Below are 23,971 nucleotides of genomic sequence, written 5' to 3' on the forward strand. Positions count from 1 at the left end.
CTCCTGGCACCTTCGCTACTTTAGTACCTGCATATGGAGCTACGAGTTGAAGCCGGTTGTTGGCCGTCATCGATGGGACGATTACCCCGGGGGATTAGATTGTCTCTATCTGCGAATCCGAGATTATCTATCTCTGAGTCGTGGGTTTCCTCAGCAAGCCTAGTTTGGTAAGCTGTCTTCATTCCTCCAGACCTGTTTTCGGAAGCACACATCCGAGGGCGAGTCTGGTAACCTATTAGTCAATCATAGCAAGCCCCCGCTAAAATCAAAATCCGGGGCAATCGCCTCGCTCCACAACCAACTCCCTGCGAGCTGATCGTCGTCGAAAGCGGCCATATTCGGTTCCCAATCGAGCAAGCCCGCTATAGACAGCATTTGTTCAGAGGCGAGCCCATTTGTTGTGCTGCCAGTCGCCGGACCGGCTTCTGCGGGTTGTTCAGTCATAAACAACGCGTCTCCAGTGTGGATGCGCAGTGAAGACTGATCTGTAGCTTGCATGCTGCTGCTGCCGTCACCGGCAACTGGTAATGGAGCGTGGAGTTGACGTTGAGCGACACACAGCATCTCCTGTAACTTTTCGAGCTCTTCCTTCCGGCACCGGGCTACAACGTTACCGCGCGCAATCATGGTGTCAAGTATGTCAGTTGTAGTTTGCATGTAGTTGTTATCTCGTTCCGAAAGGCCAGGCATAGAGGTCATCAAAGTGAGAACGAAAGCCGATGAGAACGCCTGCTCCAAGTCAAAGGGAGGAAAGATTCTGGCTAGCATGTCAGTTCATTTTATGACCGCGAGTAGATACATCTGCTTACCCAGTAGGTGTTGCGACTGTAGTGTTGACAGAATTCGAAGTGATTTGTTTGCTGAGTCTGCCGATGTCTTCAAAAGTGCTTTGATTGGGCTTGCCAGGCCTCTATTCAAGTTTCCTTGCCTTCCTAGGACGTCTTGTAGAAGGCACATAAGGAGCGGGCGTGTGGCAAGAACGACACACTGAAGATGGTTAGCTACCAGAGATGGAAGTCGGTTGTCGATATTCACTTACCTGATGATAACACAAGTTAAGTGTAGCAGACACCCTCGACGCAGGTTCAGAGTTGTTGAACTTGAACTCGAACCCGGCCGTAAGCTGTGGCGCTAACCTTGCCATATCTCTTAAAACTTCCTGAACACTCTTCAAAAAAGAGGGATCGAGTTTACCGTCCACGCCATACACGGCTATGACTTGGTCAGAGAGTTCCAGTGTCTGCATGTAGGCTCTCTAAACTTACTGTTCAGAACCTTAGCAAGAAGCTGAGACAAGACAACGTGTATTCCGAGTGCCTTGTACTTGTGAACAACCGGATCCGATCTTGGCAATTGAACGGTGATATCGCTATCTTGTATCGAATTGGGAGCGCCCATGAGTGATGACATCTTGCGGTCTAAGATATATAGAGTCCACCAGACGCATCGTAATCTGTTAGCCTCGCTGTCGCTAACAAGGTTTTTTAGTGGCTCCCGATGTAAGCCCTGCGAGACGGCGATTCGAAATGCTTGGCCGATCTGCTAAAATAAGCGAAAAGCTCGATAAGTGAATAGCGGCCGACCGTCGACTCACATAGGTATAAGCACTGTTCCTGTGGTCTACCGACTGTAGATATAGAGCAAGACCGCATAGTATCTCTACGGATAGCACAGGGTCTTGGTACAGTCCATTGACATCAGGAAGAAGTTCGAGAGCCCTCGTCACCAAACCACTCCCAGGAGGAGTCTGATTTGGGTTGCCAGGGACTAAAAGGGCCTTTCCGAAAGCCATGATGATGAGGAACTGGATATACCACAACCTAGAATCTGCCGTCGGTTCCAGCTTCGGCCCTGTTCTGTAGAGGTCATAGAGACCAGTCATGAAGTTCTCCTCGTCAAACAGATGGTATGTTTGTCCAAGATGGAACTTGACCGTATTCGTGAGATAAAGAGCATAGTCTAGAGACGGGATGTCAACCGTGGCTTGCGGGGCGATGTCTCTAGACGAAGGCCAGTCCAACTTGAATGCTTCAGCATCAACATTGAGAGGGACCTCTGGAGATTCATGCTGACCGAGATGCCCCTGGATCATGTTTAGTACCTGTCGGCTGTATGCCCAAGTTGACGAAGGCCCAAGCCATCCTGTAAGCCACTTAGATTGGAAGAAGCAATGATAACGCCAAGTAGTTACTCACTCCTTCTACCTGTTGCATCCGTGAGGAACTTTGATGGTCCACTTGCTAGTGGGTTCCGCATGTTCGAGAAGCCACGGCGCTCTTCTGGGTCATCTTCACCGCCGACGACAGTCGTGCCGTCGTCAAGATTGAAACCATGTGCCGGCGGCGATGCTCGGTGGCCAACCTCTATCAAAACTGGTGCTGGTGTTTCATGAATTACTACATGAAGCAATTGCTATGATAAGCGAGACCACACCATCAAACGCGATACCAGATGAAGGCTTACCATGACGAAGGCTAGCATCAGCAGGCGACGTCGATCGATGACGTTGAGGTCGCTTCGCTGTCGGAGAAGTCGAGGTTTCTCCGTCGACGCCATATCCCGACTTGCGTTTCAACTCATTGAGAAACCTCCAGATAGTAACATCTTAGCTTGCATTAGACAACGCGTAAAGGCGGGCGCTGAGTTACCTTTCAGACACAACAACCTTCCGATCCTCCTTAGCAAATACGCACTCGACTGACTTTCGCTGGCAATTCGCACATGGTAATGAACCCGAACACTTCACCTTTCGTTCGCGGCACCGCGTACACCTTGAATTATCATTAGGATTCGACTGAATGATACACGTTTTCACATCCGAGGATGCTAAGCCTGGAGGTTGCTTCACTCACGCGTTGCTCGCTCGCTTGCCGCGCTGGACAGAGTTTGCCGTCTCAGCTTCTTGCTCGGCTGAGCTGCTCGGACTCTCGCATTCGCCAGCCATCACATATTCATATTAAAATTATTCACAAAAAGTTGTTATGGGGGTATACGCCCTACGTTGTGAGGTTTCTCCCGTTGAAGTCTTGTAATTGTCAATCTTGAGATGGAATGAGGTGCGGAGACATCTTGGTTGCACCTCCAACCCCAGCCACAGTCACGAATGTGGCGCACCTTAGCGTCCTCTGAGCCAGAAGCCATTCTCTCAAATTCAGGATCTCAGAGCCTCAATTAAGGCTTGATTTTGCTCTCTCCTTGATTGAAAGTAGCATTTTATTTGCATTATTGGTTTTGCGGTTTTATTCGGTATTGACCAATACCAGACCTTCTCCTTCTTCCCACTGCTTGATAGACCGATAGTGTGAAGCACTAAGGCCCCTCAGCTCGGCTCACTGGGCCGAGGTTTGCTCCTTGACTCGGCTTCCTGGCCCGCCTGCAATCCAGCCACAGGGTACTGTGACGGGCCACTCTACCGATGCTGAGGCATTAGAGCAGAGTACCGGCATCAGGGTTTCTCCGTTGACGATAATGTAGAGTTTGGTCACCTGTTTGTGTCTATGAGATGTCTTTTCAAAACTGAAATCTCTTACATAGGACAATGGATTTGAACATAGGGAAACCTATGAACTCATCAATAATCTGTGCATGCTCGATTAGAAGGGGTATATCTGTATTTCAACAAGACATAAGACTCAATATAGTAGTAATTACAGTAGACCACACATTGTCCACAAACCCTTACAGTTTGTTTCCGGCTACCCAAGCGAGTGCATGCTACACAATACGTCGGACACATAGGCGGAGTAACAGAATAGGAAGATATATTGCCCAAAACTGAGTTCTGTCGCCAGTCATGCCCGGATTGGTGGTATCATGTGAAAATTTTGTACTGTCAAATTATGTCCAAAATGTAAAGGCTATGTACAAATTCCTCGCCGCGGAGTCGTGGTGCGTCAATCAAAGAAACAAGCCGAGCCCAGGGATACGTAAGTAGAATATCCCATGAGGCAGGCTGTCAAATGGTCCCGTCTAACAGTTGCCGGATGCAGTGAATGAGGCCTTCTCCTTCGTACCAACGTTATTCACAACGACCTGTTTACCGTTGGAGCAGGTGACGCGGACGCTAACTGTGTCCACGAGGAAGCCGTCACCACTGCTCTTCTGCCAGTAGTTGTAGTCCTGGCGGACGGTTGGCTGCCAGCTCTTGCCGCTATCGGTACTGACTTCGAATTTAGTGACTGGGTAGTTGTGGTTCACAACTTGCATGGAGAACCTAGAATTAATGTAAGTCAAACTATATTGGTTGCTACCGTGATCGGAGTCACATACCACCACTTCGAGGTTCCCTCCTTGTTGCGGACAATCAAGGGTGAGGTGATGCCGCAAGGAACCTGCTCCCATGAGACGCTGATCTGTCCCTTGTTGGGATCATCGAGCTTGGCGAAAGCATCGGGGAAGAGGTCGAGTTGGCCGTTTCCACAACCTGAGGGGCACTTGTCGACGACCTGATCTCGGGTTAAAACAGCTCGTAGATGTGGTTGAGATCGATTGCTGATGCTTACCATAACTTTGATAGTGTTACCCTTGGGCCCCTTCACATTGAGGCAAGTACCGCAATTTCCATTATAGTTAGTGTACGACAAGGCAGTCCCCAGGACGCTCGATGGCAACGTATAGCTGGAAAACAGGCAGTTGCCTCCGCTCAGGTTTCCACCATACCAAGTTGCAACAGCGCTCGTGGCAGCGGCGGTGCCTTGGATCATAACGGCAAGGGCCGCACCGATAGAGAGAAGACCGTGCATTTTGATGGATGGAGGGGATGATCCTAAAAATTAAGTGAGGATAAACTGAATGGAAGGCGGAAAGGGAAGAGATCATCGTAGGAATGCCAGCTCGATTTATACCAGGAAGCCCACGATACTTGTCCCAGTCACTTCAGAGCAGACCACCAAATGAAGAAGGTCTCAAGGGATGGGCTGACATACTGACAGCCATGCGGCATCCCACAAAAGAAACAACACTCAATTCCTTAATCTATTTCGCCCGAACGACAAACTCTTTAGGGTATCATTCCCAAAGACTAATGGCTCTTGCAACTTATTAGAAACCCGCCACTCAGCAACGACAGCCCCCCTTTCTCTGCCATGTGAAACTACATGGGGGAATTCTGCCCTCTAATTCGCCAAAAGAGCGCTAGGAGCGCGGAGTGAGCGGAAACGCGATCGGGAAAGGGAGCCACAGAGGTTCACGATGGGCCTGTTCTTCTTCCTGCTCTATACTAGCAGCGGCCTGTGCTTCGTCGGATCCCCGGCTAACTGCATTGATTTACAGGTGTCATCCTCCTGTTAAAGGGGCTGTATGTCCGCGTCGTACGGTTTGTTGCCGACTTTGGGTTTTTCCTTGGTGGAAGAGCATGCCAATTGGGAGCTTTAAGGTTCAACGTTTCACTAAATAGTTAATGCTAACCCAAAGGGATGGTTACTGGCCGTGAGTCTGGACCGGAGTGGATAGTGGACATGAGTCGCGATATTGCGGGCGGTGCCGTATTTCAGATTGCACGGCCTGTTGGTGAGCAGAATTCCACTTCGGATCCCACGTGGACGGATCGCGCTGTGGAATCCTATTGTGAAAAGAGACAGGGCTGCGTCGAATGCCATATCTTCGGATCTAGCCTATTTCTTCTTTTCCATGCCGGTCTTCCGCGCAGGTGGTTGATGACCCTGTTAGGCTGTCATCGGTCAAGCCGGTGTTCGCTTGTAATTAGTGAAAGCGATGTCCTAGTGACGATCACATTTCTTTTGTACATCCCTTCGATTGTCTTGCCGCCCAACGAGCTGTTTGGCTATTACCGAGTTGCTCAGATAGATTAAAGACGACTTTTCTGGCGAATGGCACTGACGCATAGATTTGTGTTTGCATTCTTCCGAAACAAAACAGCCTGTTGTTTGTCTCTCGAGATTCAGTCTAGGCCTGCCTATCACACAAGACTACTAATTTGTACATATTGTCCTTTGCGACCATGCATAGTTGATGCTTAAATGCTAGCAGTATCCTTCAGTCAAACCAAACCCTCGCGATCGACGACCTCTTTGAAATACACCTGAATTGTTTCAGTGGAAGGACTGTTTTCTCTGCGTGTGAGCTGTCACAGAGCCAAACTGTTGTATGCCCGGTTGCGCTGACCCGTTCAAAGTCCGATATCGCCCCGTTCAGACCGAACAAGACCATCTGCAGCATACGTCGCATCTCACATGACTACTAGTAGGTGACGGTGCATCTTCGGTAAAGTTGTAGTCACCTCTAATTGTCACTTGCCCAACAGCCTCGCACCCACGGTTCATGAAAATGTATCCCGGAAGATTGGAATCACTGAATCAGCACCATAATTCAGCCCCAACGGCTTGGCCGAACTGGTGCTCGAAAAATGACACTTCACCAAGGTAGGATCAATAGCCGAGGAGATGACTCGAGGTTCAAGCTGAACGAGAACGCTTTCGTATTCTCGCATATGACACGCTAACTGAAGATGGCATTCGGCGAGCGGGTCTTGAAGTCAGACCATGTGCGTCGCCGGATGCGTCCTATGTTCGCTGGCGAGGAAGTGTCCACACCACGAACTTCTCAAGCCGCAGACGGAATGTCTCAACATTCGCCTTGCCTGAATTCCTCCCGGATTCTTCAACATCGCCTATTCACCGGAAGTCGCATCATTTGAACGCCCATACACATTACTACTCCAACCGTCTGTGACGTTTTCATACGTTGACTAGTATCATGGTTTCTTGGTATCATGTGCCTGTGGTGAATGACAAGCGCATAAATTGTATATCTATACCTCTTGATGTGTTACTTACCATCAGACGTGCGTGTGCATCAACCTAGTCAAAATTTGCCCGATAATTTTCACACCAAAATGGTCACCACACAATCAAAACCAGAGACTTCTGGTCTAGACATGTCGAAATACATCACTCCGTGGAAGCTTGATCCGCAGCAACCGTACTTTCTGAAAAATTGCAAAATTGTTGACCCCATTCATGGATCCATCAGCAGCAATGCCACTATTGCCCTGTCCGCCGGCAAGATTGTTTCCATCGAAGCAGGCGAGCCAGCAAAGTCAAGTGGATTCGATATTAAAACGGAGAACATCATCGACCTTGAGGGCAAATACGTCTGCCCCGGTCTGATCGACTGTCATGTTCACATCGCAGTTACGCCAGGCGCAGCCAGTCTGTCGTCGTACCGAGACATGACAGAGACCAAAAGCCTTCTGCGGCAGCCCAGTGTTCTGAAGTCAATGCTCCAGCGCGGGTTCACTACTGTCAGAGACTGCGGTGGTGCAACCCTCGCTATGAAAGAGGCCGTCGAAGAGGGTATCTATCCTGGCCCTCGCCTTTTCATTTCTGGAAAGGCCCTCTCTCAGACTGGCGGTCACGGCGATATGAGGGGGCGGCACGACACCATCCCCTGCTGCGGCGGCGCCGTCTCAGGCATCAGTCGAATCGTAGATGGGGTGCCGGAATGCTATCGTATTGCGAGGGACGAATTGCGTCAAGGCGCAGACTTCATTAAGATCATGGGCGGTGGCGGCGTTGCTAGTCCAACAGATCGCATCGACCAGCTTCAGTTCTCTGACGACGAAATCAAGGCTATAGTCACCGTTGCAAAAAACGCAAAGACATATGTCACGAGTCACTGCTATACCACGGAAGCGGTGACACAGGCCATCAACCAGGGCGTCAGGGGTATTGAGCACGGCAACCTGATCGATCTCGAAACTGCAAAATTGATGGCGAAGACGGGGACATTCCTCACACCGACGCTTGTCACTCACTTCGTATCGAAGGAGTCACATTTCCTCGATGCCGAGTCAGAAGCTAAAGTCACCACTGTACTTGAACAGGGCCTAGTTACACTCAAGATGGCAACTGAGGTCGGTGTCACAGTTTGTTTCGGAACAGATTTGCTGGGTCCAACTCACTTCGCTCAGTCGAAAGAGTTCTCTATTCGTAGTCAAGTCCAGACATCTCTTCAGATTCTGCAAAGCGCCACTATCAATGCCGCCAAGTTGCTTGGCCAGGAAGACAAGCTAGGGCAGGTCAAGGAAGGATTCATGGCCGATTTGCTGATTCTAGACCGTAACCCTCTGGATGATATCACAATCCTGGACAAGTCTCAGGAGTCTATATTGGCTGTTATGAAGGACGGTAGGGTCATGCATTCGCATTTAAGCGATATGAAAGAAGAGCCAAGAGTCTGAGGCTCGGGTTCAATTGAACTCAGGCACAAAACTATGCAATTAGTATCAAAAGAGCCTCAAGCGATTGCTTACATCTTATCTTGGTTGTAACTCTTTCTGGGAGCGTTTGTCTCGCCCTTACTGGTGACCACGCTTGATCGAAATCTATTGCGAACCATTCGTGTTGGCTTTATATCCTACCGTATCTCGAAGAAATCGAATTTTATTTGACATAGTTCTTCCTGTAATATTGATTTCGGCTTTATGGTGGTGGTCCAAAGCGCATACTCAAGAGACCGAGTAGCCGGGCGCGATTTCGGCTCCTGAGCCCCATCTCTACGTCACCTGGGATTATTTTTCGGATTGTTAATAGAAAACAAGATTTATAATCTACCCTGGCTGATAAATCAAATTCAAAATCTGAGAGACATGATCTCCAATAAGAAAAGGCTTCGGTCTCATGAAAATCTCGGCCTGCCTGGAAATACATCCTACCTCAAGCTTCACGCCACCAATTCTGATTATGAACTTCTTTTTGATGATTGCACTTCGTTCGTTATGTCGACCTCAGTAACAACCACTCAGGCTCATGCAATGGAACTTGCGTCGCCTCAAATGGACGATGGCGTAGAGACGGAAACTCGAGTGTTAGCTATCACCCGTCGACTAGAAGCCTCCGCCATCCCTCAAGAGTTCGCTTCCTTCGCGGAAGAGATCGGGTTCATTTGCATATGCTCTATGGGCCAGCTTCTATTTGCAATACATCTTTCGCATACTTTTGTCAACCAAGTCACTTTCATCGACGCTCTGAAAACGACTTCGCTCAATACACCATGGCTTATCGGTTCCTTTCTCGTTGCTAATGGAGTTTCCGTTGTAATCTCGGGCTCCTTGGCAGATCTCATCAATCCGAAATATCTCACCTGTGCGGCCTTCATCTGGCTTTCTCTATGGAACCTTATCGGTGCGTTCGCTGTTGCGCCTGACAGGATAATATTATTCTTCGTCGCTCGAGCAATGTCTGGCTTGGCGGTTGGTACCCTTTGCTCCGCGGCAATGAGCATGCTCGGGAGGGTTTACAATCCCAGTCTACGGAAGAACCGAGTATTTTCTTTGATGGGTGCTATGATACCCCTCGGGTTTGCCCTCGGGTTCATGCAGGGCGGTGCGTTAAGTACACATTTGCCTTGGATATTCGGGTCAACATCCGTCCTGTCTCTGGCATGCCTGGTCGCCGCTATCTGGTGTATCCCTTCTCTCCCCAACGAATCATTATCTTTGAAAGACTTTGACTTCATTGGAGCGGCAGCAGCAATTCTTGAATGCGGATTCCTCATCTTTGGTCTCACTCAAAGGATCGCCTACGCACTGGACTCCTTACACTTACGCCCTTGTCATCATCGGAGTTGCCTGTTTAGCCAGCTTCGGTTTCATTGAGAGCCGAGTACGGCGGCCGCTGATCGATAATCGTCTTTGGAAGACTCCTGGATTCTTTCCTTCAATATTGTCCTACTTTCTAGGATATGGTGCTTATGCAGGAGCATGGCAATTCTATGCGGTGCGCTTTTTGCTTACCATCCAGCAAAAGCCACCCATCATTGTCGCATGTTATCTTCTCTCTATCGGTGTGAGCGGAACCTTGGCGTCGTGGATTGTATCCAGAACTCTTCATGTGGTACCGGGACACGTTATTATGATGGGAAGCATGCTCGCATTTGCCACGGGACCTGCTTTCTTCTTACCTCAACAAGCGGGTACACTCTATTGGGCGCTCTCATTTCCCTGCTTCATCGTAAGCACTTTTGGGCCGGACATGTCGTTCGCAGCTGTCTCCGTGTTCATTACGTCGAACGTGCCCAGATCGTACCAAGGTGCTGCAGGGAGCTTGGTTATCACTGCGCAAAACCTGTCCACCGCTGTACTCGCAGCATTGGGAGACACTATTGGCGAGAAGATCACAAGCCAGCCAGGGGGTTCCCTCGACTTAATGGCACTGCGTTCTATCTGGTGGCTGAGCCTGGCGACCGCTCTGTCAGGCGCTTTGATATGTGCTTTCTTCGTCAGAATACCAAGGAGTGAAAAGAAGGAGCATGTCAGCTAAACACATGCACTGTAATAGGTATGACAAAATGTTGTGAATTACTAGTCATAAGATGATAAGGCATTTATTACGTCTAACAACACCTCAATGGTGTAGTTCAATCGATATGGCCTTCACGCTCGGTACCAAACCACGCTTATTCAAATGCTGGCCTACCTTCTGGTGGCACTGGGGTATCATCAGGCTGTCTTCTAAATCTCTGCATCTCCAAGATCTTACACCGTCTCGCTAGACTTCTGTGATTGCGTAGTGGTTGAGCAAGCTGCCACATGCTCAAGGTCGATATTGAGGTCGTATGCTGGTTCGCTGACGACATCAAATCTGCTCATGCGTGTTATTTGCAGCGTCTTGACGGTTGATTTATAGTTATAAGCATTAGACTTGTCCGAATAGCCAGCTTTTCGGTTCGATCGGAAGTACGGTCTTAGGCATGGTAACGTTGCGACTAAAAGACCAATGTTGACGTCTAGCTCGCTCCAAAGTTCTGCAGTTCAGCCATCAGCAAACATCTATCAAAGAGCCTGTAGAGGCATTCAACATGTTCGAGTACTCACCAACTAAGCCGAATGGCAATGCCTCCACCGATGCAGTCTGTATGGTGATGAAGCGGACGAGAGAAAAGGTCATGTTGATGATGCCGAGACCAAAGGTACAGTAAACGCCGATTTTGAGGGCTCTCTTGATCTTCAAATCAGGTAGGATAAGCCAAGGGAGGCAGAAAACTTGGTAGGAGATCAGTAGATTTTCCAGTTGAAAGACGTGGGCGTATACCTACTCAAGATGTCTCCAAAGAAATGCAATGCCCAGCCGACTTGGAAAACAATGGCGGGAGATGAGGCCGAGCACATAACATTTTCTGTTCCCACGACCCGATCTTCGATAGACCTAACCGAGAGCTTAAGTTAATTTCAATGCCGAGAAACGGGTTTCTGCACTGCCGGACCAACTCACCAGTTCTTACTCAGAGGCAGGCAAATAGTGAAAAGCAGAATCATGCTGACCAGATACGCCAGCCCACAGTAGACTATCGCCGTCCATAACATCATTCGTCGATAGTACATGAAAATTGGGAATATCTGAACGTAGACGGCGAGAAGGGCTCCTTTACAGAGGTAGAACGTCGTAAAGAATGGTATACTGCTGGCCCAAAACAACTTTCAGGCATGTAGTGTCAGCACACCTAATTTGATGAAGAAGAAAGTGCGTTTTTTTACCCTCATAATGAACATAACTTCGTCGTCATTTCCGTCGAATCCATCGAGATTGATTTTGATATTTTGATGTAAAGCGCCCATGACTGTGAACTGGATATCGAATGACGCAGTTGCAACTGCAGAGCACCACGCTAGGCATAGGAAGTAATCGCTAATCTGTAATTTCCTCCCCTGAATGTTGACTCGGAGATGAAGAGAAGCAGCTAGTACTGCGCCGGCGGTCAAAATGGTAACCCATCCCGTCGTCTAAGTTCGTGCCAGAAAGGTCAGTGGTCATGTTTCGATTTTGGGGTCCTGAAATTCAAGATCCGAGATATGACATACTATGATTGTTACCGCCTTTGGGGTCGGAAAGTGAGCCATCATCCATCGTCACATCTTCTCACACGCTGTTGAGCCCCGTCGAGAAAGTGGGCGTCTAGAATTATAAAAGAGGATGAAATGGAAGCTGAATGCCCGCGCGGGCTAGTTGAGACAGACTGACTCCTAGGGGGAGATGAGAATCATACTAGCCTTGGTTCCGTTATCCGATTTCGAACTAAACATACGTACGATACCGAATTCATCGTCCGGATTCGGAAATGCTCCAACTTTATCCTTGAACGTCGCGCCCATCGGCCGACCGACCCTCTTACACATGCGTGAAAGCGCTGCAAGGTCGCAAGTACGGCGAGGCAGACGCCCTCCAAAGGGATGCGCAACGAGCTGGACATGGCTTGCAGGAACCCGTCGGACAAACAATTCCCATGCCAACCGCTACTGAAAGGGAACATCAATTGGAGCGAAGATTACCGTCTAAGCAGGTTCTGCATATTCATTGCATCAGGGGTCTGAGATGAGTGTCTTGGTCGGCTGACATGCTGTTTCCCCTGCAACGTGGAGTATTGTCTTGGATGCGAGAGATCACCCGTGTCACCGTCTGCTTTGAGATCTGTCATCCTTGCCCCACTCGCCGAATTCATTCTTGGATTCAAAGAGCGCCGGTTAAGGATATCATCGGATGCCTCTTATTTGCAACCCTTGCTGGATCGGACTCGATTTCGGGAAGCCGAAAAGACAACGGCCAGTGGAATTCTTCCAACAAACCGGAAGATGCGCTGAGCCCTTAGAATCCTTGGTCTGGTGCCACCATGAGCCTATCTACAGGCAGTGAAGGGATCGAAGGCAGCCAAACTCCGCGCATACGTTTCGCGCACTCCGTTTCGTCCGTACCCGTCCAGCCGATTTGACGGGCCGGTACGGTGCCTATGGAACCAGTTTGTGCGATCCGTGCCACATCGCAGCACATTGGACGTAGACTGAGCCGCTCTATCCTGGTCATTCACGCTACTACTTGTCTGGAGTCCTAAGCTGTGTAGACTGGCCGCGCTGAGACCAATGCGGTGAACTAGACCCGGGGCAGCACGTGGGCCAGCTGTATTGTTGGCAGGCGTCGGCCCTTCGAAACGGGAACTAGCTTCTGGGAGAACCCGAAGAGCGGCTAGTCGCTGCGTAACCGTTCTAGACCAGCACTTCGATGAGTACGGACGTACAAACATCCCTCATCAGATAACCATCATTGGGTAGGAGACCCAAAGGTATAGGTATTTCAAGAGCTTACCATCATCCACTCAGCGCATGATTCTAGACAGATTTCTTCGCTTTGATGGCACGTTATTTACCATCTTTATTTTTGAATTTCACCTATGACCCTCCTAAGTATATTCTCAATTTTCTTTTCGGGTCATTTTAAAACTTCACCGAGAATGAGTATGTCTGTCTGAGGCCGAATTGCTCGACTGCAAAAATATTTTAGTAGGTAAGTCATGTTTTTTATTGCTCGCTGAAGATAAATAGGTAAGGAATCAAATTAAACCTCTTTTACCCAGGCGAAGCTGAACTCTGAAGGCTGATGGCCACTTACGCTAAAACTCATCCATAACTGTCCACGCATCAAACCTAGGTACCAAGTGACTTTGCCCCAAGTTTACCTGTGATAACATCCCGGTTTCCGGCCCATATGCTCACTCGGGGCCCCCGCCGGGACGGCCCCACTTCGCCGCGTTTCCGAAACCATCGAATCCGGGCATGGGTGAGACAAGGCAAGTAAGGGTGGCGGAAATTAGGGAAACAGAAAACGTTTCTGTACGAATCATCTAACGTAATCTCGGTTTGTCCGCACCACTTTGTGCTTGTCTTCGACGAAAACGGTCTGCCGTGATCCGGCGTAACGAATTAGCGATTGCCCCTCACTCCCTCCTGGGAACCGGTCCCCAGCCAGCCATCGACCTTTCATTGAAGATGAGAGAATTAGTCCCGCTCCCGTTGCAGCACTGAGCACACCTGCGGAGCTTCCAAAAATTGTTCCGAAACAGTAGTCTCGGCGAGATGTGGCGCGTCGTCGCCGAACGACGCCGAATGGTTGGCAAGCAAGCAAGCAATAGCCCGTCACAGAAGAAGGCAGAAGACAATGCACGCCGACCGTTCCAACATTTTTTGACCTTACATCGTTGCATCGGCTTCCCATTCACTCGATATCAATATCTTGCGTGGTGACTAGAGGCCTATTCCCACGTCGCCCTTTTGCATCTGCCCAGAGTTGTGAAAATTCGATGATTAAGGATGGACACAACATTGCGTTCCCAAAAGTTTGACGAAATGGATTAAGACATCAAAACCTAAATTTTGGTTTACGGAACAATTGGGCTGAAGGAGGTGAATTGACATAAGCAGGAAACCTCTACTAAAATGGGTTGGATGCTCCTTTTGACCTCATCCTGTGCCCTTATCTTCATGTTTGGTCAGAGTGAATAGCCCCTTGTACCTCAAATGAGTATTTTTCTTTCTCAAACTTCTCCTTTCCTTTCTGTTTTCAAATCCCAAGTTCAAACTTCACGCCGGCATGGATTTCTCAAATAGCTTTCCACCGGCTCGAGGCCGAAGTGTCATGGGCCGGTCCTTGTTCCTCATACGTGATGCTCACAAGGTCGGTCCGCATAATCTTTCCGTCAGCGGGGCGTTGGTTAGCGTCGTTTTGTACAGATATCAGAGTTGGAGCTTCCGATGAAGCAAACATGTCTTGGTTCGTGTCGGACGTTGGCGTGAGAATATTCTCCTGGCTGTCGCCTTCGACAATAGTAAGACCCAATTCATCCTTTGGCTTGACCTTTGGCTTGCGCTGTCCAAGTTCAATGCCGCCTCCGCCGCGCGATCTTGACTTGCTATGGGAGCTGTAGTCCTCGTAATATTGAGGTGTTTGCTTGGAGTCCTTGGCGGAGCTGAAAGGATTGCGTCGGAGGATGAGCTCGAGAAGGGGCTGCATGACGGGTATCGAACTTGCGATGATGATGGTGCTGCCCTCGACGCTATAATATTTCAATACCCGTCAGTCAGGAGAGGGTAACAACAACCACTAGCAATGTCACGGAATTGGCTAGATATCGTATAAAAGAAACATCGGACTTACACTGTCCAGATCACCAGGTCAGACGTATCGTCTGCGTGGGGGAGACTACTTGTCAGTATAGATTTTCCCGGTATCAAAGACACCAAAAGAGGGCCCTACATGAGAAATCTTTGCTTCCAAGGGATGGTATACGGGTCGTCTTGTAGATAGCAACGACACCAGAACTCCCAAGTTGTTAGTCGCATGACTCATGAAAGCTAGCAATTGCCCAAAAGGGTGGGCTCTCTTACATTGAACCAATACCCAGCGCACATGACAGCGCGATCTTCTTCTTGGTGGCCATTTGGAGACCGAAGAGAATTATTGCCGGGTATACGGCGAGATAAACATCGACGAAAGCCGAGAAAGCTGAGCAGCGGAACAGTGTCAGCAACAAGTAGAAGGTTCTAATTGGGGATGACTTTGTTCTTACATCCTGCGTAAATGCAATAGGCCACTAGGATATTGACGTCAAAGCATGTTCCCTTGACCGAGAAATCCCACAACGACCTGGCCGGCGTACAGCGTCCAAGTAATAGACCGGCCGTTACGAATAACGTTAATTGGCACCAAATTCCCATCCACCATAAGAACCACTTGTGATATCTGCCAGGGTTCATCAATCGCACCAGTAAAGAGACAACGGCTAGTTTAGGGAGACCAAAAGACATGATGCCAGGACAGAAGGCTGCTGTTGTCCAGAGGATGGCGCCCTCCTGTTGCTCGATCGACAAGAGAGACATATGTCTCCCATTACCGTAGGTTACCGCGATTGTAGATAGGGCCGTTGAGATGTAACCGCAGAACTGGACGATACCATAAGTTAGATCAAGTTGGTATGCAAAAAGATAATACAGGAAGACTTATTCTCGACAGAAAATCTCCAAGATGAGAAACATACCTGTCCTAGGACGATGAACCAATCGTCGCTTTGGAACTTCTTCATTATTTCCCTCTTACATAGACACGGCCAATAACGAAGCTTGTGCTGATGGCCGTCACGACCCAGCAGACGATAACAATCGTTGGTCCCTTTTCCTGGGCCTTCCACGCATCTGATTCCTCCGCTGGCGAAGCCGACATTTTGAAGTTGCAGGAGGCAATAAGTTGATGATTTCGCACGCATGTAACTATGCCTTAAGCAATAGGACAGGTTTGATGGATTCGCAGCCAGATTGCTGCGCAATAAATGCAAAGCAAGCTGCGGCCCGACTGCTGGCAGAACATCTCTTCAACGTCAACCCAAAACCCAAGGTCAACTGGCCGAAGAATTGTAGCATTGCAGATCTTGCCCAAGCCTCTATCTAGGTATCAGGATAATAGTCAGGGGTTGTCGTGTGTCAGGCCGCTGGTCGAAGGCGGAGTCAACTCGTGTTCAGACTCCAGTTCAGGAAGAAGTTTAAACTTTCAGCTCAAATCCATCGCTCTGTATTGATTACTGTTCTGTAGCTTCGCTCATTTTGGAGGGAATCCCACATCCCACCCGGGCCGTCCCCGAAGAACTCGGGTTCCGTTGACGAAAGAAAAAGTCGGCCAGCAGACAGGTTGCGACGCCGAAGGCGCAAAAAGTAACTAATTCTCTACAACAATAAGAACGACATGCCAGGGGGGCTGCTCCAAAGTTGCAACATGCATGAGGAAAGAAATCATCTTATTGCGTATACATCTACGGAGTATCCGTACAGCTTCTTGGGTTCTTGTTGAGACGGCGGGAATGGTTCGGCATGGGCCGCGTGGCTTCCTTGCCCATGGTAGTTGCACTGCAACAGAGGATCATGTCCAAAGTTGGATATAATCTCTTTGTTGGACGCAGTCCCATCACCTTGGCGCTTGGAAGCAATCTTGGCCCGTTGCTTTGGTCCAGGCGGGACCCCAAGTCAGCGGATGAAAGCGGAATATGGGATGTTCGTTGGCGTGAAGCTGCCTCGTTTATGTGAAGACCCTGGCTGAGTACCAACTGCCAAGAATCAGAAACCCTTGCGTCGGGAAGCTGAGATAGTGGCGTGCAGTCTCAGGTCCATTCTTTGTGCTCGAGATATGCAGGCTTAGACTTTGTATGGTAACTCCCAAATGCAGGACAAAACCAACTGCTGGACGCAGGCCGCTCGGCGCCGATTTGACGTACGTATATGAGGGCTGACCAATACAGCTACTAGGGTGCTGATATGCCGCAACTCTGGCTTACAATAAAAGTTGGGTTGGCGCATACTGAACCAACAAAGATTTGTCCAGGTGCCAGAACAACCTGGTCCGGGACGTTCCTCCCGGTGGGGCCGGTGACTCGGGGCCCCGGTCACATGCGCCGGGGTACTGTACCAGTGAGTCGGCCTTTTGCGAGCTTGCGCTTGGAAAGACTGTCACAGTGACATAGATTGCGATACGGAGTCAGGAGAGAGGCCTCGTCTGGCTCGGCCAAACACCTTCAGCGGGTGAAATGTGCTTGGCACTTGACAAGTATTCTCCGAGTTCTGTACTGGAGAGATTAACGCCCGTTCCGCCGCCCTTGTTTCCCCCTGACTCTCTTTCCAGAAACGCCGCAAAAAGATCGCTGGTTTCTTGAAGAGAAGAAACTGCTTAACGTGGAGAAACTCTTCATCTTGATTGTGTCTTGTCCCCCCCGTCTGATTTCAGCAAAAACCCCGCTAAAGTTCATGGGAGGCATATTATAAGTACACATCCTGAAAGTGCCATGCCAGTTGACAGCTAAGATCTCACTCATTCACCATTCACTGCACTTCTAATCCGTCTGTATATTCAATAATGTCTTCCACAAACGGTACCATCGGCGCCAAAGGGTTCACCGTTGTTGATGCGGCGATCGCCACCCGTCCGAACGACCTGGGAGCCGTCCCTGGTCTTCTCAAGGACCTCAACGAAAATATTGCCTCTTTGTCTGCCGATGACAATCATGCGCGTCACGAGCTACTTCTCAAGGCTCGTTCCATAGTCCAAGCTCTCGAGGCTCCAAGAGAGACCATGATCAAGCACTGCTGGGCACAGGTAGGTGTTCCGCTGGTCACATCAGTTGTTATGCATGTTACTCGTCATAACTGACTTCCATCAAAGACCGGTGCAATTGCCGGCATCAATTTCGGCGTCGATACAGGGCTTTGGAGACTTATGGCCAAGAACGGTGATAGGCCACAAACGGTGAAGGAGCTTGCCGAAGCTCTCGGTGTAGATCCGGCTCTACTGAGTAAGCTACTCAGCAAAATGAGCCCCCTTCTTGCGCTGCTCACATGGCTCACATTTTTGTTTAGGTCGTCTCATGCGCCATCTTGGCGCAATGGGCTACATCAAGGAAACAAGCCTCGATGAGTACCAACCTACCAACTTCTCGAAGTCGTTAAGCCTTCCCATGATTGGAGATGGATACATCGCAATGTCAGTCGAACTATCTACCTCCTCTTCGGGCTCTTTACCCTTACATATCGAGATACCCTGTTGCATGTTGTTAGTTCTTTTGCTGACTTTTTAAAAACTCAAGGACATCTTGCACTGGCGCTGGGCCCTTGAGATTCCACGAGTACTCTCGCAAGAGGGGCTTCAAGAACCCCACTGATGCCAAGGACACACCTATGATGTATGCATACAACACTGACAAGGATATGTTTGCATGGCAGCAGGACCTTGGATGTAAGTACAATTACCAACATCCCTTGGTGACATATGGGCACTAACATGTAATCTACATAGACGGTACTCACTTCAACCACCACATGTCCGGCTACCGCCAGGGTCGTAATCCTTGGATGGCCCCCGAATTTTTCCCCGTCAAGGAGAGACTTATCGAGGGCGCTAGCACGGACGCCGACGCGCCCTTCTTGGTGGACATTGGCGGCAGCATCGGTCATGACTTGGCTGAGTTCCACTCGTACTTCCCTGAGGCGCCAGGCAAGCTGATCCTGCAGGATCTCCCAGTCGTTATTAGCCAGATCCAAGAGCTTACGCCAACAATCACACCAATGGGCCATGACTTTCTAACAGAGCAGCCCGTGAAGGGAGCTCGCGCCTACTACATGCACTCATGTCTGCATGACTGGCCGGATAACGTCTGCGAGACTATCCTGAAGCAGATCAAGGCTGCTATGAAGCCTGGGTACAGCAAGTTGTTGATCAATGAGAATGTCATCCCTTCTACAGGAGCATGGTGGGAGACATCGGCTCTCGACATGGTCATGCTGACGCTTTTTTGCTCAAAGGAGCGTACTGAGGGTGACTGGTATCACTTATTGGAGACAATTGCAGGACTGAAGATTGTCAAGATTTGGGGTGGTGGCAAAGGCGTTGAGAGTCTGATCGAGGTTGAGCTTCCCTAAATTTACTAGGAGTTTCTACTTATTGTACTTGTACGTCGTGGTTGTCATCTAAGTAAATAAAAGAAGAGGTAGTACAGAATCGTGCACCAAGTGGTACAGTCACCTATTCTCTAGAACCTCTCTGAACCTATGGCAGACTCAGAGCTTCCCATTCACATGTGTCCTGGTGACCCTGTCAATGGCCTGTGCTGCGCGCTTCACATTTTCTTCGCTCAAACCAGCAAGATTGATCCTTCCGGATCCTGGGAGATGAACATGATACGCCTCAACAAGCTCCCTGCACTGGGATGGTGACAGCGCCAGGCATCTATACACGACATTAGCAATGTAGCCATGCATCATTAAGAACATAGAACTACTGACGAGAAAAGCCCCTTTTCTTTCACCAGATATGACCAATCTCCGGGTGTCTACTTAAAGTCAATCCTGGCACATATGCCTACTTTCGGAACAAAGTACCTTGAGGCGTATCGCAAGCTCGTCGTACAGAGCTTGGCGATTTCTCTTCAGACGTTTTCTCATGCCATCGGTCTCTGAAGTCCTAAAGCCGGTTGTTAGCGGGCGAGAAACATGAACTCCTTGGACACCGACTTACCACTCTTTCCGCAAGTCAGCATCATTGAGTACGATCTTGACAAGACGGCTACCATAGGCCGGAGCTGATGAGTACGTGTGCCTGATCAGACTTCGAAGTCTATCTTGTACATTCGCGGCCACTTTCTGCGAGTTGCTAACGAAATGGAGGGCGCCACACCGCTCCCCATACAATGCGAAGTTCTTTGAGAATGACTGACAAACCAACATCTCAATCCCCGCGTTCATGAATATGCGTACACCTGAGGCATCTTCGTCAAGCCCGTCACCCAGACCCTGATACGCTGTATCAAAGAACGGCAAGTGCCCGTACTGTTCCATCTCACGAGCCAATTCCTCCCATTGGCTAAGGCTTAGATCGACACCGGTAGGATTATGGCAGCAACCTTGCAACACGAAAATACTGCCTTGCGCGGCCGATCGTACAGCATCGAGGAGGGCGGTGAAGTCGACGGCATGTTGTGACGCATCAAGATAGGGGTATGTGGTAGTTTCCAAACCAGCATCCTGGAAAATTGGGATGTGGTTTCCCCAGGTGGGAACTCCAATGTAGACTCTAGGTTTCGGCTCCATAACTTTGGAAATGAAGAGGGCTCCCAGGGAGTTGGCCCCTGTCCCCGAAATAGTCTGAACTGAAGAAACCTGGATGTCGAAGTTTAGTGTTTTTGACCGAGGGACTATCATGTCAACCACATACCCTGCCAGTTTGAAGGGCATCGCTGTGCGCGCCAAACATAACTGCGGCGGCAAGTCGGAGAAAATCCGCATCTCCTACTGTCAACTCATACTAGAAAAAGCTCTCAGCCTACTTTCCAAAACGACATTTTCAAAAGTCTTACATCATGCCCTAAGTTCAACTCGTCTAGTCTCAGTTTGGCCTACGTTATGATCAGTTCTTACTCCAAATTTGCCCGTCGTTGTGACTGGTATTGTAGAAGAAATTTAGACACTACCTTTTTGACAGCTTCCAGCTCTTGGTAACTACCCTCTTCGCTACGGTATATACCAACACCCAAGTCGACCTTTTCTGGGCTTGTGTCGTTGTCTGCATCTCTTTTGAGGGTGAACATGGGGTCCGGAGGACCGGGCTGTACGTGTCCAAACATTGTGGCAAAGCTGGAATGAAGCAAGTCTACAGACTTTTGCGAAGCAAAGACTCCGAGACTTCTCGCGCTCTTTTGGATTGACCACTCAAATACCGGCGAGAAAATGACGGCTCAGATGCTCCGGCTAATCTGCATCCCTCGCCGATTTGGCGACGGCGCGGGCTGCCGAGTCTCCACTTGGCACTTGCACGCCATCGGGAAGACTGGCCGAATCGATCAGATTGGCGGGAAGAGGACCCGAACCATGAACAAGTAAGCTGAGACTATCCTCGGCCCAAGGGAGCAATGAATAGTAAATAACATCTAGATGATGCCTCATGATGAAGTGCTGCACGTTGACAAATCAGTAATTTTTTATCCATCTAAAATGGCTTTTCTCCTATCCAACAGCTTGACTCGCCTAAGCGCGTCGGGAAAGCTATGCACGGTATGCTTCTAATCTAGAAGAAAGCCACAATATGACTCGCCTTACTGACATAACAATGTAGGCAATGGGCATTCGCCTTGTGGCGAATACACAAATTGTCCATTTGGCGGCAAATGGAGGGTTTGATGCTATCTTCATTGATCTCGAGCATTCGACGTTGTCCATTCATGAGGCCAGTCAGCACTGCATCGTTGGTCTTCAACTGGGTATGACGCCCTTCGTCAGGGTACCTTACCAGTGCGGCAATGGTTTTGTTCAAAAGGTTCTCGATGGAGGAGCAATGGGAGTTGTATTTCCTCACATCCACAGCCGCGGTAAGCCCCACAAGAAAGTCCTACCTGGGCTTCCGTGTCCGTTCGGTGGGCAAGAAGAGCTTACAATTACTTGAAGTTGATGCCATGGCCGCCGTCTCGATATGCAAATATCCGCCCCAAGGAAAGAGGTCCATCACTGGCCAACTGCCCGCATTCTCGTTGAAGGCTGTGCCACAGAGCACCATAATCTTGGAGACGAACGCCAACGGTTCAACTGTATTCCTGATGATTGAGACGAAGGAGAGCATTGAAAATATCGATGAGATTGCTTCCGTCGAAGGCGCCGATGTTCTCCTCGTCGGGTCAAATGACCTCGCCATTGAATTAGGCGCGCCGAGCCAATTCCAAAGTCCAGTCTTCCGGGAAGCTATGGAGATCGTAAGCCGGGCATGTAAAAAACACGGCAAGATCATGGGCTTAGCCGGTATCTACAACAACCATGGGTTGCATGACTGGGCTATTAACGAGCTAGGCGTCCGCTTTCTCCTTGGAGGACAAGACTCTGCGATATTGGCCCGGGGAGCTACAGAAACAATGGCGGAGATCGCGAAAGTGCAGAAGTAATTTCCAGATAGTTGAATGATCAAGCCATAATATCTCCAAAGACCAACTTTCAGTTATTCAAAACATATTGGGATTCAATACTAGGCACGAATTCATTCGATTTGTTGTTATTGTTCTTGATCTCGGAACTAGGCCATTACGCTCACGTGCAGTAGTTATGTCTCACAACTTGAGTGGTGAGCGCCACCATTACATCATCAACGTTGAACGACTTTTGAACACAATCATTTCCCCGGACGCCCCAGGATAGGTATCCCTATTCACCCCGCCTCTTAGATATTATCATCTGAATCCTAGTCGCATGATTTGACTCAAGAGCTCCCTTTACGCATTCTCTGAGGAAAGGCATCATTATCTACCTTACCGCCGTAATATCCTTGATCATGGCCTCCATTCTCCTCGCCATCCCTCGCATCATTCTCGCGTTCGAATACTTCGTCGGCGGCATTCCTAGGCTCGGTCCTTGGCCATTCAAGACGCTTCATGAGAGAATCTATCGAAAGTCTCAGAAAACGGCGCCCCACCTCCATCCACTCTACCCGTTCACTGATCAACGCACAATCAAGCTTCATATGCAATACATCGGAGCTCTGATGGTCGCAGAAGGCATCTTACTCGTGCTGCCACAAACTCGAGGGGGGATCTTTGCCCTGTTCCTTGGATGCTTTCTGACGTCTTCTGGGTACTGGAGTCAGATGCGAGCTGATATGCCTTATTGGCTTCCAGTCACAAACTTCGGTCTAGCATGGCTAGTCTGGTACATCGAGAACAGATGATAGTCGGAGGAAGTGGGGCATGCTCTCGTCTACCGAGTCTCTCAATATCTTACATCATGAGTTTAAGTAAAGCAAGTCAATTGTTTTAGCTACTGTCGTGCTAAGTCCTCTCCATCTTTCACTGTGAATCTTGCCGTGGAATTCACTCATACCCTGTCATTAGAGCCGAAGCTGTTTTGTGAATCTACCCCTTTGACTTCCCGCTCACCCCTCGCTGATCGAAAACCCCTGTCGAGTCAACCAAACCGACATTCATAGACTAAATCGAGGGTCCAGAAGCGAGGGGCTTCCTTCCGTAGATGGACCAGCTGAGACGCAGTTAGTAATTGCGACCTGAAGACGGAATTCAACAGGCTCACATGTTGAAGTATGCGTGGATCGTCCTGTCCTTGAACTCTTTCCGGGCCTCTGCCATAAGAACGAGAACTTCTTCCCTGCTCCAGCCGTGGATCCGAGTGCACGGAGCCATGCAGAAGCCCTCCCAGCCAGCGATGGCATTCTCATGATTCCAGATCCCCAACTCCTTGTACTTCGGGTCCTTGGGCCACGAGTTTGTCGGCCACTTGTAGAGCTGTTTGTGGACGTCCTCGAACCCGGTCTCAATCAGGACATCCTTCATCCTGCTAATGTCTTCGAATGGTCGACCAATAATGGCTGCCGCGTCGAAAAGCAAAGTAGCCGACTTCGTTATCGCAGAGTCAGGCTTCAGAGTGCCATCATCTGACGTTGGCACGGCATCGAATTCTATCAGCTCCAAGCAGCCTCCGGGACTCAGATTACTGCAGTCTACCTTTAGCCATCTGATGACTTTATGTTCGCTTCGTATTCCAAAGAAGAGAATTTTGCTACTCACTCAAAGCACGTCTGGATGTAGGCCTTCCAGTCTTTGATGGACGAATTCATCATCCGACTATGAATGTAGTCAAATGGTTTCGAGAATGTCCAAGGTTGGT

General features: G+C 49.4%; 5 protein-coding genes across 5 annotated transcripts; 2 read left to right on the forward strand and 3 right to left on the reverse strand.

Moving 5' to 3' along the window:
- Positions 1-243: 243 nt before the first annotated feature.
- N0V96_008761 (uncharacterized protein) lies at positions 244-2,092 on the reverse strand (the record flags this gene model as incomplete). Its single annotated transcript, XM_065758444.1, has 3 exons — positions 244-761; positions 1,266-1,542; positions 1,664-2,092. 3 exons carry the CDS (start codon positions 2,090-2,092, stop codon positions 244-246), a joined length of 1,224 nt encoding a protein of 407 aa, XP_065612837.1.
- A 1,877-nt stretch (positions 2,093-3,969) lies between these two features.
- Positions 3,970-4,742, reverse strand: N0V96_008762 (uncharacterized protein; the record flags this gene model as incomplete). The annotated part of the gene is made up of 2 exons (XM_065758445.1): positions 3,970-4,213; positions 4,270-4,742. 2 exons carry the CDS (start codon positions 4,740-4,742, stop codon positions 3,970-3,972), a joined length of 717 nt encoding a protein of 238 aa, XP_065612838.1.
- Positions 4,743-6,853: 2,111 nt separating this feature from the next.
- On the forward strand, positions 6,854-8,200 carry N0V96_008763 (uncharacterized protein; the record flags this gene model as incomplete). Its single annotated transcript, XM_053188695.1, has 1 exon — positions 6,854-8,200. The coding sequence occupies one exon, from the start codon at positions 6,854-6,856 to the stop codon at positions 8,198-8,200; it is 1,347 nt and encodes a 448-aa protein (XP_053053461.1).
- Positions 8,201-14,384: 6,184 nt separating this feature from the next.
- N0V96_008764 (uncharacterized protein) lies at positions 14,385-15,222 on the reverse strand (the record flags this gene model as incomplete). Its single annotated transcript, XM_065758446.1, has 3 exons — positions 14,385-14,838; positions 14,964-14,970; positions 15,192-15,222. 3 exons carry the CDS (start codon positions 15,220-15,222, stop codon positions 14,385-14,387), a joined length of 492 nt encoding a protein of 163 aa, XP_065612839.1.
- Positions 15,223-17,678: 2,456 nt separating this feature from the next.
- On the forward strand, positions 17,679-19,237 carry N0V96_008765 (uncharacterized protein; the record flags this gene model as incomplete). Its single annotated transcript, XM_053188697.2, has 5 exons — positions 17,679-17,918; positions 17,985-18,114; positions 18,179-18,302; positions 18,406-18,554; positions 18,615-19,237. 5 exons carry the CDS (start codon positions 17,679-17,681, stop codon positions 19,235-19,237), a joined length of 1,266 nt encoding a protein of 421 aa, XP_053053463.2.
- Positions 19,238-23,971: the final 4,734 nt, after the last annotated feature.

The sequence above is a fragment of the Colletotrichum fioriniae genome, assembly GCF_027942845.1.
Source record: "Colletotrichum fioriniae strain IMI 355084 chromosome Unknown scaffold_11, whole genome shotgun sequence".
NCBI lineage: Eukaryota > Fungi > Ascomycota > Sordariomycetes > Glomerellales > Glomerellaceae > Colletotrichum > Colletotrichum fioriniae.